Below are 20,029 nucleotides of genomic sequence, written 5' to 3'. Positions count from 1 at the left end.
GTACAGCTGTTCTGACGCTAGCATTCTTTCAAAGTAGACGCTAACCTTACTCTCGCGTAAACGTTTCAACGGAAACTCACCTTCATAAATCAGATAATTTATAAACTTCTCAACATAAAGATCTGAACTCAAAGAAGCGCACAGATGCAGTAGGACCTGTACCACTGACTAGTCATGTACTCGATATCAACATGGTGTTTAGTCAGCACATCACGTGATTGCTGTAGAATTTCCTTACTTATTTCCTGTTTCGACAAACGCTAACTTAACGAACCTCTCCTCAGCCGTGACTTTTACAAGTGCGCAAATAAAGTGCAGCATATAAAGTCTATGTACGTTAACATCGAAGGAGGAGGGAAGACATTGATAGACCAGTTACTTTGATCACATAGTGCAGAAAAAACACATTTTCAGAAAAGTGATGAATTCTTTTACGGACAATTTATCCTACAAACCTTGCAGAACCTGGACTAATGGCGAGACTTTTAATTACCAGTTATATAACCACTCCATAATTTGAAAAAAAAATTAAATACCTTTAAATATTAAAAATAACCATCTTTTAAAATGCTCTATCGTAGTCTGGTAAAAATAATAACATTCTTCCTCTAAACGTCACTGGCGCATAAACAAAAGATAAACTAAACCACTGCGGAGGAGAGATTTTACACACAAAAATATTCGTAGTCTGAAAACGGTTTCATGATAGAATATATGCAACAACGCGGTCGTAACTTTTTTTTATGAAAAATTCTGATCGTCAAAAAGCCAGCTTAAATAAGTTTGATATGGCGTGTTCATTCGCACCCAGCCAAAAACATTACCAAAAACGTCGCTACAGTTTCAAAACAAAGATTTTATAAAAAAACAACCTATCAATACTAAGTAATTATATGCTCTTCGGCTTCGAAACAATTATTCTCACTTTGCTAAAACCGCTCAAATAAAATCTCTAATCTTTTTTCTTCGATCTTGGCGATGTCCTGTTACGTGGGGAGCCGCCATTTTGATTCTCAGCCAATTTATCCTTTTTCTTGCGATCATGCTTGTCTGCTTTTGACTTTACCGGCATTGACTCCCGGTATCGTTGAACTTGCGACATGATAAAGTTCCACGCCATCCAAGCTTGGACCAACACAATGGCTGACAGCCACGCAATTCTATACAATCAAACAGAATAAACTTCACATACAAAATCGAAATTTAGTAAACAATATGAACCTGCAGTAACAGCACAAGTAAGAAAATGGAACCCGACCCGAAATTCGTCGTTCCAGAATTTTTCTGACAAACTTTCCTGAATAATACCAGTAGACAAGTCTTATACTAACATTTTTATTTAAAACATAATTTGATAGTAACACAACTTTTGATAACCCTGTGAAATTTTGACTTTTTCATGTTACTGTTCAAACTTTGACGATGCTCGAACCAAATGACACAGATTTTATACATTTCTGAAGAAAGTGGACATCTTTCCGGTCATTAAAGGTTACGACAACAAGCTTATAATTCTGGACCATAACAATTAAGCACGACAGGCAATGAATTTCCAGAACTGAAAACCTTTCTCACCTCACAGTTTGAGTGTTAATATTTCCACTAGTGATGTCAATTTTACCAATGTCATGTTTACCAAGACCAAACCTAAACAAAAATTTATTTTCGAGATTTTAATATAGTTTAGTGAAAAACAAATTAAGAAAACAATTTGGTATGTGTATAGCATTTTAGTTAAATGATCTGTGGAAAATCGATATGGCTTACACAATTTGTGATTTTTTTCTTATTTTGTAAGGCCTTAGTTATTGCGTTTGAAGATTTTTGTGCGGGTATTAATTGCGGGTATAAAGTGCGGGCATTAATTGGTATGTTGAAGAATAGTTCTTGCGTACTAACTTTGTGGATTCGACCAAAATCCGTGGAAAGCGCTCAAATTAACACCCGCGAAAATCAATACCAAAGAAGGGAACACTTACCAAACAATTAAAATCGCGATGCTAATAGTAGCAAGTCTGGCCAAAACAAAAGTGACAGCCCACACCAAAAATCTAAATGATAAAAATACGAGATAATATTTGTGTTTGGTATCAAAAGAGCTCTCGTTTAACTTATTTTGACCGCTATGCTTGTTGTATACACTCGGGTGGTCACTCATATTCAAAAAATGAATTTCAGGGTATTTCCAGAAGTATTACAGGAGTTTTTTTAATTTTTTTCCAGGAGTAATTTTGCACGACAAAAAAAAATATTCAACGAGAAAAAAACACAACCTATATTATAACCTAAATAAAAAACAAAGATTCCTTAAAAAAGATTCCGAAAAATTATTTTCCCAAAAGTTTCCCACCTCCCAGCTTTAGAGAAGAACTTTTTTTTCTAGTAGTATACTTTATTTTCAAGGAGTTTCAATTGTTACAAACCCTAAAATCATTTTGAGTATAGGGTTTTTATATAACAAGAAGGTAAGGAACTTCACTTTATTTGAGCAACATAAACAAGCAATAAAACCACTCATTTACAAAACAGACTAGTCATTCATATTTTTGATAATCAAAAAAAAATTTACATGTTTGTTGCTGTAATGCTTTCGTTTTGCTCTTGCAACAATAGAAGCGTCTAACGAAAAGAATTCCAAGGTTATACATACCCATGTTGAGAAATTTCCGTTTTCCCTGTGCAATGAATAATTCTCGTCAGTGCGAATAAAGCTTCTGGCACATAGTGGATAGCCAACAAAATTAGTGCAATGTGTGTTCCACTGTAAAGAAAAGGAGTATTTTAAAAACAAGTTATACAATTGTAAACTCGAAAAAGGAAAAGCTGACACGTGTTGAAACTTAGTAAAACAGAAAATCTATTGTAAGAAGTATTGTTTGTATTGTTTAAGACTCAAGTGAAACTTCATCTTTAGTATTTGTGACTTTTAGGCACACTGATTGAGGAACGCATTTCACTCCAGGGTGAATTGTTTCGATGGAAATTTTGGCTAACTTAGAAATTATGACCTTAGTGTAACAGCACTCTAAGCGAGTTTAATTTCGACCAAAGTAATTTTCAAGTACTCACGCAAACGGTTCTAAGTACCACACACACATGGTTAGGATTGATGTGACTTAAACAAGGTTTAGTTAATTTTAGGTCGTCTGATGTAAAACAGCATCTAACATCACAAGAACTTAAATACAGTGGCATTTTCCAAGAATACCATTTCTGCATTCACACAGACCGACATGGGATAAAATAAATAAGAAAACATAAAAATTAATTTGAAGAGCTACCTGGACACATAGGCAGCAGAAATGAAAGCAAGGTACAAAGTGTAGATTGTCACTTTGCTTGATATGTCCTCGCTTCGGACTTTCATAAAAAACAGCTCAGGGTAACAGTGAATCCAGTATGCAATTTGCAAAATAAAATAAAACTTGACCATAAAGCTAAAAAGGAAATATAAAGTTTTTAAAGCCACACAGTACAATTGCTTCTGGGTTGGTTACTAACAGAAATTAAAATCTAATAATTTTCAATCATTGTTTACTAATTCATCAGATTTTTATTTCTTTGTGTGTGGAAAAGGGAACAATTAATATATAAAGTTTAAGGTGATGTAAACAGAGGGTTCCTATGCAATTTCGATAAAATACACAACACGCTTACCTCATTTCCGTTTGTGGATATTTTTCCCATAAACCAGAAAAATTTTGCAATATTTGAAGCTAAATAGAAAAAATAAGAAAAATATAGATCAAATTATGTACTTATATTAGTCATTTCAAAAGATTTGATTGATAAAGCATAGACCCTATATTAATTAAAAAGTTTATTTATTAAGGCACAAAATTGATCTTATCTAAGCCTTATATAATTGTCTTACCTTGGTAATTTGATCAACAGCAAACCCAATTGAAGCAAGATAAAATGGAAGCATGTTACCAGAATCATTGAATTTACTAAGTTTTGTCTTTGACAAATGAAGCCTTTTGTTAAATTTCTAGATATGAAGAAATCATTTTTATACAATAATTAAACTGCTACAGTAAAAACAATTTTTTATCAATGCATTTCGGGTGTTAATTTCAAAATTACAAAAATTTATCTTTGGGCTTATTCAAAAGAGGGGTTTATAATTATTATGACAAGACTTATTTAATTTTTTCAAATTTTTATAAAAATTTATTAAGATTATGACCTCTATTTTTTTATAGAAATTGGTCCCAACCGATTACAAGGAATTTAAAAGGATTAAATGTAAAAGAAGACAACTACTCACATCTAATATATATTCTTGAATAATTGCATGCATAACAATCCAGCAGAGTGAATAAAAAAATATTGTGCACAAATCTTTCCAACCATATGTATAATTGATAATTTTTTGATCTATAAAATAATGATTTAAAGATCAAAATTCCGAAAAACATTACATGTTTGCAAACTTTATAAGGATTACTTCAATCTAATAGTTGTGCTACAACAGAGAAAAGCTTTTTGGAATTGCTTAATTCTTAATTGTATAAATATATATCACATTTATGCAACCATACTCGCATGCGATCACACATGCACAACAATGCTCACATAGTCTACTTTTCAATTTTACCATTTATTCTCGAGTTCGCACACCTCAACTAAGTTCAGAATATTTGATCACTTGTTGGTTGCATTTTTTAAAGCTGGAAACAAGTGGGGGACCTAAGGACCCTAAACACAATAATCGAGCGTCTGAGCTAGCGACTCTGAACTTCTTTGTCTCGGATAGCCAAAATAATGTTCAGATGAAAATAGTTTTCATATTGATCTTATTATAAAAACCTTTCTTAACACCAGTCAACTGTTCTGTTTTAATGAGGAAAATTACAAGTTTCCTCTCTTTATTTGACTGTTATCTTTGTAAAGAGCATGTCCTCACAAACAAAGTTTTAAGTTTCCTGACGTAATCTGGTGATTGACATTTGAAAATTTTCTGCTTGTGAGAAAAAAAATTGAATTGGCTGATTACCTAATTTCAGGACATTTGACAATGGCATTTATGTGATAAATTTGAAAATGCAACAAAAGAAAATGAAAAAGAGGACTGATGATGATGACAAATGAAAACTTTAAAGTAATTTTGTGATAAAATTATTGAAAAACTTTAATCATTTGGATTAAGAATAGCAAGTACAGTAAAAACAAAAATAATCTTAAAAAAATTCAGCTTTTTTTTTTTAGATTTTAGATTGGCCGGTGGAAAAATTTAAATTAAAAAGAATAATGGTTACATAAACTGTCCTCATGCAAAGTAATTTATTTCAAATTGTTAAAAGGTGTGGTAGCCTTATTCGGTACAGCTTAAAATGATTTCCAAGATAATATATAGTCATGTGAATTTGATAAGCCGTTCAGAAGATACTAAGGTTTGATGCAATGAATTGTCCATATAAAAAAAATTATATTCATTTGTCATAATGGTTTGAAACAAATCATGGCACTGTTTAGCTTATTTACGACCCTGACTTAATACACAATATACGCTATATTGTAAATTTCTACAATCTCGTTTTTATGATTTTAAGGCGATCTATGGTGATGTTCTCGCTTACTATAATCCTGTTTTGTTAGTTTTGTGATAAAGAATGCAGATAGATACCATTTCAAATTAATATTATATGCATTGAAACAATTATTAAAATGATTGGGGAGACGATACCTCATTAAATTTAAGTCAACCTAGCACATTAATGTCATGCCATAATGTCAGAAAAGTTAACAAGAAAGACGTAACTTTATCAGCTATATACAACAAAAAAAAATGAAGATAATTCTTTGGTCCTCACAGAAACACGGACATTTCAGTTTATAAAATAATTTACAGGAAGGTACTGAGTGGTAAAAAAGTAATAAAAAAGTAGGCCTGTAAGAACAAAACCACCTACCTTCAACCTCCTTTGTAATGTTATGTTGAGCAGCAATAAATATTTGTGAGAGTGGCTGTGTTGCCTAAAAAATTAAAACAAAAAATTGTTTTGCTGAAATTGCATCAACTCATCAGCTGACATATAAAGTTGAAAAGGTCCAACACAAGCTGAAAAGAATCCATTAACTTAGGTTACAGACTTGTGCAAGTCTCATAGTATATAATATAGTATCACAATATTAAAAGGGGTTGAAAATCCACTTTACATACAAAAATGGATTAAAATTATTCCCTACGCACATCTTTTTTTTTACATACAGTCTTTTTCAGGAATATTTGAGTAGGGGTGCAATGATTCGCATGTATAAATCAAGTAACGCGTGCGATGTAAAACACACGTGCAAAGAATGTTACTCCTGCGATACGGGCTCCAAGGATTATTTTTGTTGCGCATTCATTTTGCGGTAGAAAAGTGGGGGACGTTTTAAATCGTGAACCCCAAACCCTATGATCGAGCGTCTCCTGGTATAGCGACTCTCTCAATCTTAACTTCATGCTTAACTACATGTCCGAAAATTTTTACAGAAAAAAATTTATACCGCCCGTGGGTTTCGTTTTTACAGGCATAAAGAAAAAACCCATTAAATTCGGACCTGTTATGGTTTCCAATTACTTTGTCAAATGAAGAAATCATCTACAATTAAGTCCATGTTAAAATGTCTATTCCGCCTGTAGGTGCAGTTTTGCAGACTTGCTTCATCCGTGCTCCGTTAGCGTTTACCTCTGCATTAGTTAAGAACCGCATGGCTGGATTTCTTGTGTAAGACCTGGTTACCAACGACGAAGGGGCCAGGCAAAAGAGATTTATGTCTATGTAGTTCTTTTAACTAAGTCAGAAGTCGGTGAATTAGCTAGGATGGTCAGGTTGGCTATGAATAGGCTTGCTCGTGGATTAAAAGGACAAGGACTATTCAATAATTTCTGAGATCTAAAAGTGTTCGACCAAGACGGAAATCTATCGGACGTTTTGTCTGACGAGTCTCCAAAAAATTATTTCGAGGGCTGCCACCGCATGCTACAAAATGGATTTTATATGTTGATTTTGCAAACTCAATATTTATTTTTCAGAAGTGCGATTAATCACACGCCTGAAACGATTTAGGCGTGAGCCAAGGGCGTGCGATCGCACGCCTCTGCTGAAAAGGACTGTACATATGTATACCATATTTAAATATACATTTTAATAGTTTACTACTAAGTGGAACCTCTTCCAAGCAATCGTACAGCCAGTTTATAGCCCTCTTAAACATCCTGATAATATACTTTATACAATATACAAATAAGCGTTCTGCAAAGCAAAATATCAATAGTTTGAAGCTGAATCATTCATAATTTCTTTTGGTTCATTATATTTTGTATATATATATATTAATTATTTTACTGTACTTACTAAACATTTTACAAAATATAATTGATTGATTTAAAGACAATGCCAAAAAATTGAACATTAAGGCATGTTTTAATTACTTTTGCAAATTAGCAATCTAAAAAGTTTTGCATAAAAAAGGTTCCCCTTTTTTTCAATTTTCAGTCAAAATGAATTGTAAAAGAACGAAAGTAAGGAAAAGAAACATTTTTATAAAAACTGAGTCCAGCCGAATTTTTTTATTTTCATTTTTTTAGTTGGAGTTTAGTTGTCCCTATGGCCCACTTCTCTTTCAATTAAAAAACACTTCTCTTTTATGATTCAAACAGTTCTCTTGCGTATTCTCACACTTCCCTTTTGCATTTTAACACTTCTATTCTGCACTTAATAACTTCTCTGCATGGGTCCAAAACATTCTTCTCACAATAAAATTTAAAAATCTGGTCTGTAATTTTTCAATAGATACCATAATAGGCAAAACAGCTGCCAAGAGGTCTTCAAAATCATGGTGGTGCTTACCAAGCATCACCAGGTTTAAGTAATAGGTGTTTTGTTTAGAACAATGGAAAAATAAGAATATGGCCAGACTGGTTAGAATTTTGATAAAAAAAGAGCATATTAAAAAAAATAAAGAAATGCCTTTAACTGAATGCCACATTGTATTTTTATCTGAATTATATAGCTATAGCTTATCTTTTTAATGGCGGGCAATCAGTACGTCGTCTTCAAAAATTTTTTATTTTTTCTGTTTTTTTCTGGCATATGTTTTTCATAGCATATTCTGGCATATGTTTTTCATAGCATATGTTAATGGTGGCTAAATTGCTACCACAGTAAAAATGTCTTAGTGAGAGTGCGGCCACTAGTTATGCTCAACCTACAAACCAGGGATCACATCCCTCGATCCAGGCATTACATCCAATGAACAAGGGATATTGCCGTTTTCGCTCTGGTCAGCATATGCATTTTATAATCAAAGGTAGTTTGCTGTATAGTTCAGATCAGCTAAAGCATCTTCATAGATTTAACTGTATATACCAAATCAGAAGGTTTATGGTCAGATTTGCTGAAACTGACATCCACTTCGGTTGACATAAATTTTAAGTAATCAACAAAAACATTAAGCTTGACAAAGATTATTTGTTGTTTTGCAAGTTATACACCAATTATTTATTGTAACAAATACTGGGTGTGCATTCAGAATACGAAAACTAGAACAAATTTGTGACAGCCGAGGTTAGTTTAAACTGGTATATTATAGCAGGAGTATCACTCGATTGCAGTAAACAAATATGGCAGATCTAAAAAAGTTCCTTTCCTGGGAATGTTCTACCCAGATTGCAAAAACAGCCTGTTTATAAACAGGACGCCGGATTATGTATGCATGGTCTGATTATGTTTTTTTGCCCTGATTATGTCTTGGGGACCGAATTATTAACGCTGGATTTAATGACTGAGGCTGTAATTGGCTTTTCCTTTGAACTTTTATGAATGAAACATTGACTAATTATTGTCACAGAATGATGGAAACTAGGCATAGCGAAAAAAGAAAATTACGTCTTGACGTAATTTTTTCTCTGCAGAATAAAACACCTTTGAAAACGTAGTATAGCAAAAAAAAGTCTGAATCCCAAATTTAGTATATGGCAATGCAAGCGAAAACCATGGGAACGACGTTGACTGACAAAAATCGAACTTGGAGGCTAAAAATACAGCTGGCGTACAATTAAAACGAATAACAAAATATGGCTGCAAAATATAGTATTTTCGTAATTTTTAAGGAAAAATTTTTATCCGACCGACCGACCAATTCACTTTTGTAATTAGAAATGACGCTAACCAAACATATTTTCGACGGTGGCCTTATGTTCGTTCTATAGCTAAGTGCCAAATAATATTTTTAACTGTCGTACTATATAGCCAACCATTCCTCATTAGGTTGCCCCGATTATGTATTTTCTGCCCTGTTTACAAACGGGGCAAGCTGTCGTACATAATCCAGGCCGTGTTCGTAATCCGGGCAGAAAAGGAACACATGATCCCTGGTTCGTAGGTTGAGCCTAACTGGCCACAGAGACAAAGTCTTGCAGTTATAACAATCCTGTTCTGATAATCAAAAGGACTTCTTATCTTCCTATTTTATATAACTTAACGAAAATAATGTTCAAACTTTTCTTGATTCATCTTTAAAAAAGGTAGTAAACTTAGATTGTAGAATACTATAAGCACACGTGTTCATAACTGACCTGAAACATTAATCCCACCATTACGACCATACAAACGCAAGATACGATATCTCCATGATTCTGGATAATAAATTCTTGGCTCAAAAAGGGAGGTGTTTTTCCCTTCTTTCCTCGCATATTGAGTCCGTTTTCTTGGGTATCTTCAAGCCGATTCCTGGTACTGCGAGCGGCGGAACAAATTATTTACACAAAAGAAAAATGGTTGCCGTTTAAACCCGAACAAAATCGATTCCTTGAACTATAACGCCTTGAAGTAGCAAAGTCCGCATTTGGGTAGTAATAAATTTACGACTTTAGCTTGTTTGTTACCGATAAGCTATTATCTATTTATCGATAGGTTGAAATCACAGCAACACGTAGCAAAAGACTACCAACAACTTACGGCGACCGACAAAAAGTAAGCAACACAGACCTCGTTGAGTGCCCTGCTTGTCAAATTGACGAAGTCTGGACCTCGACCCCCGTTCCTCTTCAGAGACTAAAAGCATTTACGACCTGTATGTCAAAGAGTTCCAGGGATAGAATGTTTTGTAGGAAAACATATTTATTAGTTTCTAAACACTGCTAGGCCAAGTTTTGTCAATATTTTGTAATTTTGCTCTCCTTTACCGAGTTGTGATTAATAATGACAGATTTTAATAATGGTGAAACTACGAAAGGGTACACTCTGGTGAAACGTTACGTATCAAGAGATGTCGTAGCAAGGTCTTATTTCTGAATATTGATATAGGAGAGGTGATACTCCTCTTAGCTTTCCTAGCTCGTCTTCTTACGTAAAGTCAATCGACGACTTCGGTAGGCCAAAGCGTAGACTCTTTGAACGCTAGTAATAGGGAGTGATTATAATCAGGTTTTCGCTCCTTCCACACCTTTACCCCCAAAAACCCCGCTTTCACCATTTCCACCACCACCTCCACCCAAAATAGAAAAATCATATGACGTCATCAACACATAATCATATTCCTATGCCAATAACCAACACATAATAATAGATACCAGAAATACATGACGTCATCTGCCAATAACCAACACAAAATAATATGTACCAATAACCAACACATAATAATATATATGACGTCATGCGCAGTAACATATATAGTATATATGCTATTATATAGAATATGAGTAAAAATTGTCATGACCATGCGCCAGAAAAATTTGTTGATTGGAATTAAAATATATATAAGATGTCCATTAACGATCATCTCATAATGCCTGATCGAATAGTCTGTGCCGATTCATGGACACTAATGTTTGTAACCGATCATTTAAAGACACAGGAAATGTGTACTGCCGTAGTTCGTGAACATCCCTGGTCACTAATGTTAGTACCCGATCATTTCAAAACACAGGAAATGTGTGACCGAGTAGTTCGCGAATATCCTAAGATCATCGAATATGTTCCAGATCGTTTCGGAGCCATGGTTATGAATTGATCTCGATAAATACGATAGATGCAAATGTGGACGGAGGCTAATAATAAAAGGAAGGATGCTCTGTTGGCAACACTATATTATGTATGTGACATACAATGGTGGGTGGTTTACTTGTGAAAATTCCTATTTGGGGGGTTCAATTTCCATAAATAAAGGGATGTTCAAATTTTATGGAAATAATATTGAAACCAGGGATTTCTATAGTAAACCAAGAGTACTAAACATCGAGGAGGTTTAAATTGAGAAAATTATACTAAGCGATCCCATCCAAGCCAACAAGGGTAAGGATGAACGGTTCGTAGTAGGCTACAAGAATGACAGTAAGATATCATCGTTATTGATTCGAACACCAAAGGGTTTATATAGCAATGGTGCCTCGCGCTATATTGATGGCTCGTCGCTTACCATGTCATTTGACATACATCAACATCCAGAATGGTTGGAGAAATATCAGATCATCCTAGCCAGGATAAAGAAACTATATGGTTGTGAATTTACAGCCTCGCCAATAAAGAATGATAGGTATCTGAACACAAAGGTCAAGGAATGGAATGGGGAGGTAACGACCGATTTCTATGATGCTATAGTACCAGTGAAGCAACCGTGTGAATGTACGGCTATCATCAAGCTATCCAGCATTTATAAGCAAAGCTCCAAGCACTATATGCAGGTCCTACTCGAAGAGTGCAAATACAAACCGGTACCTGTAATCCTAAGGACACGACATCTTATTGATTCAGATAACGATGAGGAACCGTTCGTTGTCGTATAATAAAACAATGAACGAACTTAAAAAAGAAGCCAGAGAATTAGGGATTCGTGGTTATTCAACCTTCAACAGAGCTGATCTTCTCGCTGCGATTAATAAGGTAGAATATGAAGATATTGCAACACAAACCCTTGGGCCTCATTATAAAGAATGCCTAGAAAAAACAGCTATGAAGATCCTAGAAGAGTACATCAGAGGCCTCAAGGCAAAACAAAAGCGAAATATCATCTAAGACGGTGATTTTATGATCGATAAAGATACCGGTGAAGTGCTTGGTGTAATTTAATGTTTTATACAAAACATTAGATTATGAATACGCTGGCGGTTCGTCAAGGTAGCGCTTGCATATTGCGCAGACTGCAAGTTTTTTAACAATTCTACCCTCACCTCATCGCGGCCTTTGGCTATTAATTGTTGCCTTTCTTGGTTATTGATCGTTTCCACGATCTTTTTCGTACGTTGTCGAATCTGCTCCTTTAGCAGCATATATTTTTGCTTCTCTTGCATTATCAGGCTAAATTCATAATCACTTATCACTCCATTTTCAATCGCCCTTGATATCAAATTAACTATTGAATTCAGCTTAGTCTCTGCAAGGAGTCTTATTGGGTCGTGTTTTTTACGTTTATAGTTCAATTTCTTCCCACCTTGTTTTAAGGCTGTTTGTCCAAATCCAACGGCTATGGAGATTCCTCCCATCGCGACGGCCAGAGGAACTCCGATGCCACTGAGCATACTAGCGATACCTACGCCTGATGTTATCACGCTTATTGCGAGCAATCCATGATCCATATAGTGAATCCAGGTTCCATGCATTCCAAATTTTTTAGCGAGTTTTTCACGTTACTTAACTTCGCTTCGCAGAAACTTCTCTATCTCTTCTATCTTTTTAAGCCGGTATACATGCCCCTCGTTATTCTCATGATCTGGAGCACTTGGTGGTAAGCTCGGGTAAAGTTTTGTAATCTCATCATTATTCATTTATTCTATGAGCAAGTGCATCGTTAGTCCTACGAATAAAACATTCTTATCGTGGTGATACTCGTCAGTCAGCATCATTTGTAACACGTCCGTTGAACTTTTAAGAGGGAGGTAAACAGGGTTGTCAAAACTCCAGCTCAGCATATCTCCCCAGTTATTTAATTCTTTGATAGGGAGTATTGCTAATATATTTGATCTTTTACCATCCATTAGGCATCTTTCCTCATCGAGTTGGTGACAAGTTAGTCTAAGCCTATGGTATACATCGGTCTTGTGTAAACTATCGTGATCTCCTTCTGTGAACATTGACTTCTTGGTATCAAAATTATAGCCCATAAGATCCGTCAGTGATTTGTCAACTATCGCAACATAGCCCTTGCTAACTCTTACTTTACATACTCCGTTTCTAAGTACGAAAAGTTTGATCCTTCCTCCCGCATGTTCATTTACTATGGCAGCGAGACCCTCAATCCTATACAGACCTTTCTCGATCGTGATGAGGGTTTCAAAATCCCCAACTGTAAAGTCCCCGTCATTGGTCGATCCGGGCGTCTCTTTGTAAATCTTGATATCATTATTTTTTTCGAAAAGGTTCAACCAAGTAGGTCGAATGCTAATGGATTTTAGGGCTATCGTCGTATCCTCCCCCAGATATTCATTCCTGGCTCCTCAATAGTCGTAATATATAACTGCTTCATGTTTCTTTAAAGAAAAGATGAACATATATTCGTACAACCCGAAGGTAAAATACAAGTCCAACAGAGGCGAGTGGCCTCTAGGTATAACTAACTTGGAGCATCAGGACCTCTACGTGTCTACGACTCAGCACATTTCCGTGGCATTCCCACAGTTCACCAAGTACCCCATCAAAGTTCCCACTAACCTGTTGAACGATCCTGTGAGTGTAAATTGGGAGGGGCGAGCCTTGGACTATTGGAATATCCAGGTGAATTTTGCTTGCCATTGCGCGACAACGGCGTTGGGGATCTCTGCCAAGCACATGAGTGCCTACGTACCCCTCGTTAACACCATTTTTAAATTTCACGCATATTACCAGATGAGACGTCATCGCTGACGAGTGGTAGATGGTGGCCGCATATTGATGGAGATTGGGCTAAATTCATCATACCAACCTCCCAGGGTCTGACATCGGAAGGTATAACCAAATTGAGCGAGAGTATTCGTGTTTACCTGATCTTGCTACTAGGATCCCAAGCGAGTGCCAAGGCGTCAATCCTAGACTCTAATGCCGATAACTATACAGCAAGACAAATTTTATTACAAAAGTTGAGGCCATGGTACAACGTCAAGAGAACGTAGGTCAAGACATCATCGAGTTTCAAAAGGTGCTCCAGTATGCACGAACACCAGTCAATTTCGCCGTAATGCCCAGCGTATACATGTTTCCTTCAAATATGGAACTACGTATTGGAAAGATTGTGGGATATAACAACAAAGTTTTAATCGCGCCCCCCAACATAGGCGGGTAGAGCTAGATCTGAATACCATGGGCCATAAGCATAAGGCAGCCTTCACTACACCTCCTAGGCAACATATCAAGTCGCATCCTAATACCAAGGAAGCTGCTGTTCACGAGGAAACTAAGGTTACCATTATCACGGTGGGAATAGGATTGCTCCTCACTTATATATGGTTGAAGAGATAGATGTAATAGTTGCCTGATAAGCCACTGGTTTACCAGAGTAATCTACGATCTCTTCCCATCCTTACTCCTCCTGTTAACCACGTATGCAACAACTATACCCACAGCTCCCGCAATCGCTAAATAGAGGTGCTTCGCTACATATTCGACAACCCTCGCTGCAACCCTGAAGAAGAACGACACAACAGTGCCAATAATGCCAGGTAATGCAGCCCCCGCCTTGCCTGCTAGATATTTTAAAAAATTTCCGAGTCTCTCCAGCTGCTTTTGAACAAACCCTTTACCTGCAGCACTACCTCCTCCTGCTGCTGCACCATCTGTGAGCGCCAGGACGATGGTAGAGACCATCAATCCAACAGCAGAAACGATGCTCGCTATAGTTATCCCTTGTTCTTTGAATATAATAGTCAGCTTCTTCCTTAGCGATATGTCATCTCCAGCTATTTTTATCAATGTATCTTTGATATTTTTCAGTTGGTTGTGGATACTAGAGGATAGTAAACCATGTTCTTCTATTGCCGCCTTTCAACCATTCTTTTTTCAATCATTCTTTTTCACGATCTTCCTTAGCCTTATCTAAATCCTCATCCCATATATTTTGCTGTTCCTCTGATACATCAGACCCAGCCTTCTTCGCCTCAAGCCTCTCAATCTTGTCCTCTGCCTTTGAAAGCTCGCCATCGTAGTTTATTATCTTGCTTTTCACATTATTCAAGTCGTCGTGGAGCGTTATAACATAGAAATGAAGCTTTCTTCTTTCACGATCTGTGATATCCCCGCCAAAGGAAGTATCTCCGATGAGGCTCTCCGTGTCATCGAGCACGTTTTCAAGTAGCGTAGTATCAATATTATTCAGGAGTTCCTGCGCCATCTTCCTACTAACCTTGTTGGGTGTTGAATATTGATCGAATCCCATGGCTCGCAACCTACCAGCGCCCAAGGCTTTTTTTTATCGCTCCCATGGCTCTCAACTCACCATTTTGTTTTGTGAGTTCTACACCATCGTAAATAAGCTGGTTACCATCCATTTCAAAGTCACCATAATGTCTCGCATTAGGCTGACCGAGCTCCTCACCAAGGGCTTAGCGTAGTGTCTGTATCAATCGCTTCTATCCCATTTGCCTGGGGCTCGTGCTTGTTCCTTGAATATCCTCAGGCCGAATGATCTCACTCTCGCTACTAAACTCTTCGGGTTCGTCTTGAATATCTTCCTCCAATGTAAAGTCATCTTCATATCCAGGATTATCCATAGTTTATTTCAACTCCAAACTGTTATAAATAAATGAGTGTTTTTGGAACAAAATTAGATCCTTACAAGGAGGTAAAAACGATGTATGTGTTGATGACGTCATATGATTTTTCTATTTTGGGTGGAGGTGGTGGTGGAAATGGTGAAAGCAGGGTTTGTGGGGGTAAAGGTGTGGAAGGAGCGAAAACCTGATTATAATCACTCCCTACTACTACTTTGAACACTAATAAACCTCGCCGAAGTTGTCTACTAGATTTACGGAAGACAGATACTAGACGGCTAAGTGGACAGCAAGCTCGTTCCCAGCGTCCGCTATCTCTTTTTCCATTGGGACGGCGAGAACATGTTTGTATCGCGTCGCAATGTCACAAAAAATACAAGATACCCTGGGGGACGAGGTTGAGTGGACAGGTGACTTTTTTGTTATTGCTTTGCGACATCCGCACTGTATTTGGTAGGTACATCTGGATGATCCTGTCTCTGCTGAAATTTAGACATAATCATAAAATATAGTTTATTATGTCGTATAAAAGCTTTTATGCAACTATCGGCATGTAGTAGTAGTAGTAGTAGTAGTGTAGTGTGTATTCCTTTCGTCAAAGAGAGTTACAAGTTCGTTTATATATACAAGTTCGTATCGTTTAAAAGTAAATAGAAAATATATACATACATCAGCTAGTAAAATAAAGATCTTAAACCATACGAAAAAACTGACTGGTGCTTGCAGAAAGCAATTTTGCCTTATTACTAAGCCCCACCATAAGTTTCGTTAGAGTAGAGAGTTATTATTCCTTGTTGTTGTTTAAAAGAAAGTAACTTCGTTTTCAAATTTCGCAATAAAATTTTCCACACGCTGCTTAATGGAATGTTTGGGGTGCTAACTTATTTTTAACTTTAAACATGAAAATTTAGTGTTGATAGATATTTATTTGATAAATGTTAAGCGCCTTCAAGTCTTTAATTAAATGCCTTGAGTGAGTGCCATGATCCTGGTGGTAAATTATCCTAGTTGCTTGTTTTGGTTTGCTTAGAATTGGTTTTAATTTAGTCCTGTGTGCACTTGCCCATGCAATGTTTGCATAGTTTATGTACGAGTGAATTAGTGAGAAGTATATGTTTTTTAAACACATCTGGTTCAAAATAGATTTAGCTCTACAAAGAATATCAATATTTTTCGAGATTTTGTTTTCTACCAATTCAATATGTTTATTCCAAGTAATATTTTGATCTAGGATTACTCCAAGGAACTTACTTTCTTTTTCCCTTTCAATTTTTATATTGTTTATTGCTAATTCTGGTAGTTTTAAAGGAATTTGATCTCTTCCACTAAATTTGTGAAAAAATCGTATTTCGTTTTTTTTATATTTAAAGACACGGAACCACTCATGTATATCGATAAGTTCTGTATTTACAGAATCGAACAAATCCTTTATGTTGCTATGAGAGTAAAATGAATTCGTGTCATCTGCGAACATTATTGGATCGAGCAATTTTGTAGCTCGTTTCAAATCGTTTACGTATATTAAAGTGGGCCTAATATCGAGCCTTGTGGTACTCCACAAAGTGTGTATTCATAATCAGTTTTACCTTTCTCACAGCTTATAAACTGTTTTCTTTGAGAGAGATAACTACGAAACCAATTGAGTGATATGTTTCTGTTACCATAAGATTCGAGTTTTTTTATTAGAATTTCGTGATCTACGGTGTCAAGGCTTTTGATAAATCTATGAATACACCTAGCTATTGTATATTTATTTTCATTAAATGACTGGAGTATTTGGTCAACAAGTTGGACAATTGCATGAGAGATGTTTTTTGTTTTTTGACAACAATTACAGACTTTATTGGAAACCAGGCTTTACTATTCCCGACCCCAGACCTTTTTGAGATAAAACCTCGAAAATTTAAGCTGTAGCCTCCCTTTCAGGTTTATTCCAAGAAACTTTGGGGTCGAGAAAGAAGCTTTACTGCAGTAATAATTCTAACAAGCACGTAAAGAATCGCACCAGGTTTTTTTTACTTTGTCCCAAGGCTCTCTATGTTTCTGCACAGGCCCTAGAGATAAGGTTGCTGTTCTTGTGATATACTTTACTTCCGTTTTTGAATGTTACATCATATAAGTTTCACTGTTTTTACATTTTGTGCCGTTCCTTAGGATGGTTGTGTGCTTAGAGACACGACATGCACAATTAGGCGCTTTTTATGCATTTATACCCAAATTTGTGAATTACTTTTTGTCGAAAATGCACCACTTTCGGGAACAGAAAGTGTTAAGTCCCAAAACTTTCATTTTGTTGACTTTCTATCGAATTCATTTGGATTTTATCAAGTAAGTCTTATACAGCTCTGCAATATTGTATTTATGCTGATTAAAAGCTAACAGCTTTGCATATACTTCAGATACATCTGTAAAATTGAGGTTTAGTATTTTTTGATGTGACTTGAAACCTCCATCCAATTACTTCTAGCCACATATCAATTAGCTGTAACTCACGAATGAAAGGATGGGTGCTAAACATATTAAACTGACAATTAGTGGAGTTGGGTGCATACGTAGGTGGGTGGCTGATTGAGTGGGAGTGATGGGTGGGGGAGGGAGGGAGTAAAAAGTGTCGCGACGTTGAAACAATGAATTTAATAATGGTAAATTCTTCACTGGTATTTTTACCAGCTGGAATTTCTTTAGCCTTCATCTATAAACCTTCCTTAAAATGTGCGTAACGTTTTTTGTCGCAGTTTAGCAAACTATAGCACTTTATATTATGTAGGTAAGAAGGCGTATGTTTCATATTTTTTTGACCACAACTTAAACGTCGTCTTTTTTGTGTAAATCGAGAACCCATTCACCCATTCGGCCCTAGTTTTTAATACAGTTACCCCTAGATATGTGGAGCCCCGGCTAAGTGGAACTTTGACTTAGTAGAACAATATTTTCTGGTCCTATGACTGTAAGGCTTAACTTTTTTTCATATGTTTTTATCGTTCTGAGTAACTCACGTTGAACAAATGTACTTGTAATCACCTTAATGATTAAAATAATCTTGATTTTATTGGAAACACATGTTGTAAAAAGAGACCAGCGCGAAGGCGTGTTTTTTTTTTAACTATCTAAGAAAAAGCTCGTTTTAGCAATTAAAAAAAAACAGATTGGTCAAGGTTTCTTTTGACAAATCTGAAAAGTGATGAACTTTTGGAATCTCGAATTCGTCAAATTGAATTCAACGAAGTGGATAGTGTGTCGCGTGCTTTAGAATTTTTTTTTTAAGAATTTGAAGATTTAAGCCCATTCAAAAACATTTCTGTCGTAAAGGATTGCGACAAATCAATGTTTACACTAAATGATTGATACTTCTTGATATACCTTTTACTCACCTCCATTCTTTGCAACCACCTTTATCTTCTTATCTGCGTAACATCACTATATTTCTACGAATGTCTAGCGAGTTTTTTAGGCTTCATTTAAGTCAATTTACGGATTTCCTGTATGATATTTTATTTCCAAGTTTTGTTATACAATGGGCGACGTTTTTGGATTATCATGCTTTGCTCATTTTTTAACACAGCTTAAACAACTTCAAAAACACTATTTTCTCTTTCTAAACAAAGTCAATATTAAAGTTTACTTGGCGTTTTAGCTGATCAGAAGGTATTAAATTTTAAAAATTTGCTAAGGAGAAGAACCGACCACAGCTGGCCGTACTAACTCTTATCCAATTTCTCGACCCTATAATCTATTGTTTCTCAGTTATAGAAGAGTAAAATGTTGTTGTTCAGAACGGTATTTTTTTTAAAAAAAAAAAATTAATTAATTTTTTCCTCTAAAACATTAAAAAGACTTTAGAATGTTTAAAAGGTCAAGAATGTCCCGCACACAAAAGTTTCCGGGATATTCGAAACGTCTTTATTATTGACACTTTTACATAATGATCTTCCCTAATTATTTCAACGGAAACACTTTTTTCAAAGCAGGTTAAGAGATGCTTTATTAACAACAACAACAATAACAACAACAACAACAACAGCAACAACAGCAACAACCCGGGTTGACTTAGGATATGTTTACAACGACCGGAGTTGAACTGATGTCTCTTATTGATACGGTGAGATACGCATGTTTAAACTCCTCACTAATTACGATGTACACTTTGGTGACATATGCAAAACACATGGAAAGTACTTTTGCTAAATTGTAAAAGTTCAAGATGTGACCTGGAAAAGCTGGAGAAACCTTCTTTTTTGATTACCGATTATAACATCTGGGTTTTTGAGTGTCTCAACAACAACAATTATTTGAGAAAAATTCTTTCTAATAATATGAAAACCTACAATTTCATTCTCAGCGTCTTTTCTAACTTTACTAATA

The 20,029-nt window shown here is 35.7% G+C and overlaps 1 protein-coding gene across 1 annotated transcript; it reads right to left on the bottom strand.

Annotated features, from left to right (window-relative positions):
* Positions 1-407: 407 nt before the first annotated feature.
* On the bottom strand, positions 408-9,763 carry LOC130647130 (translocating chain-associated membrane protein 1-like). Its single transcript, XM_057452877.1, has 10 exons — positions 9,569-9,763; positions 5,916-5,979; positions 4,271-4,380; positions 3,875-3,991; positions 3,658-3,716; positions 3,282-3,437; positions 2,651-2,761; positions 1,980-2,051; positions 1,576-1,647; positions 408-1,160 (listed from the first exon to the last, which is right to left on the bottom strand). The coding sequence occupies exons 1-10, from the start codon at positions 9,683-9,685 to the stop codon at positions 953-955; spliced, it is 1,086 nt and encodes a 361-aa protein (XP_057308860.1). The 5' UTR covers positions 9,686-9,763; the 3' UTR covers positions 408-952.
* Between the last annotated feature and the right edge of the window lie 10,266 nt (positions 9,764-20,029).

The sequence above is a fragment of the Hydractinia symbiolongicarpus genome, chromosome 6 (genome assembly GCF_029227915.1).
Source record: "Hydractinia symbiolongicarpus strain clone_291-10 chromosome 6, HSymV2.1, whole genome shotgun sequence".
NCBI classification, from domain to species: domain Eukaryota; kingdom Metazoa; phylum Cnidaria; class Hydrozoa; order Anthoathecata; family Hydractiniidae; genus Hydractinia; species Hydractinia symbiolongicarpus.
The sequence above is the reverse complement of the archived record's forward strand: the minus strand, read 5'-3'. Positions and strand labels throughout refer to the sequence as shown.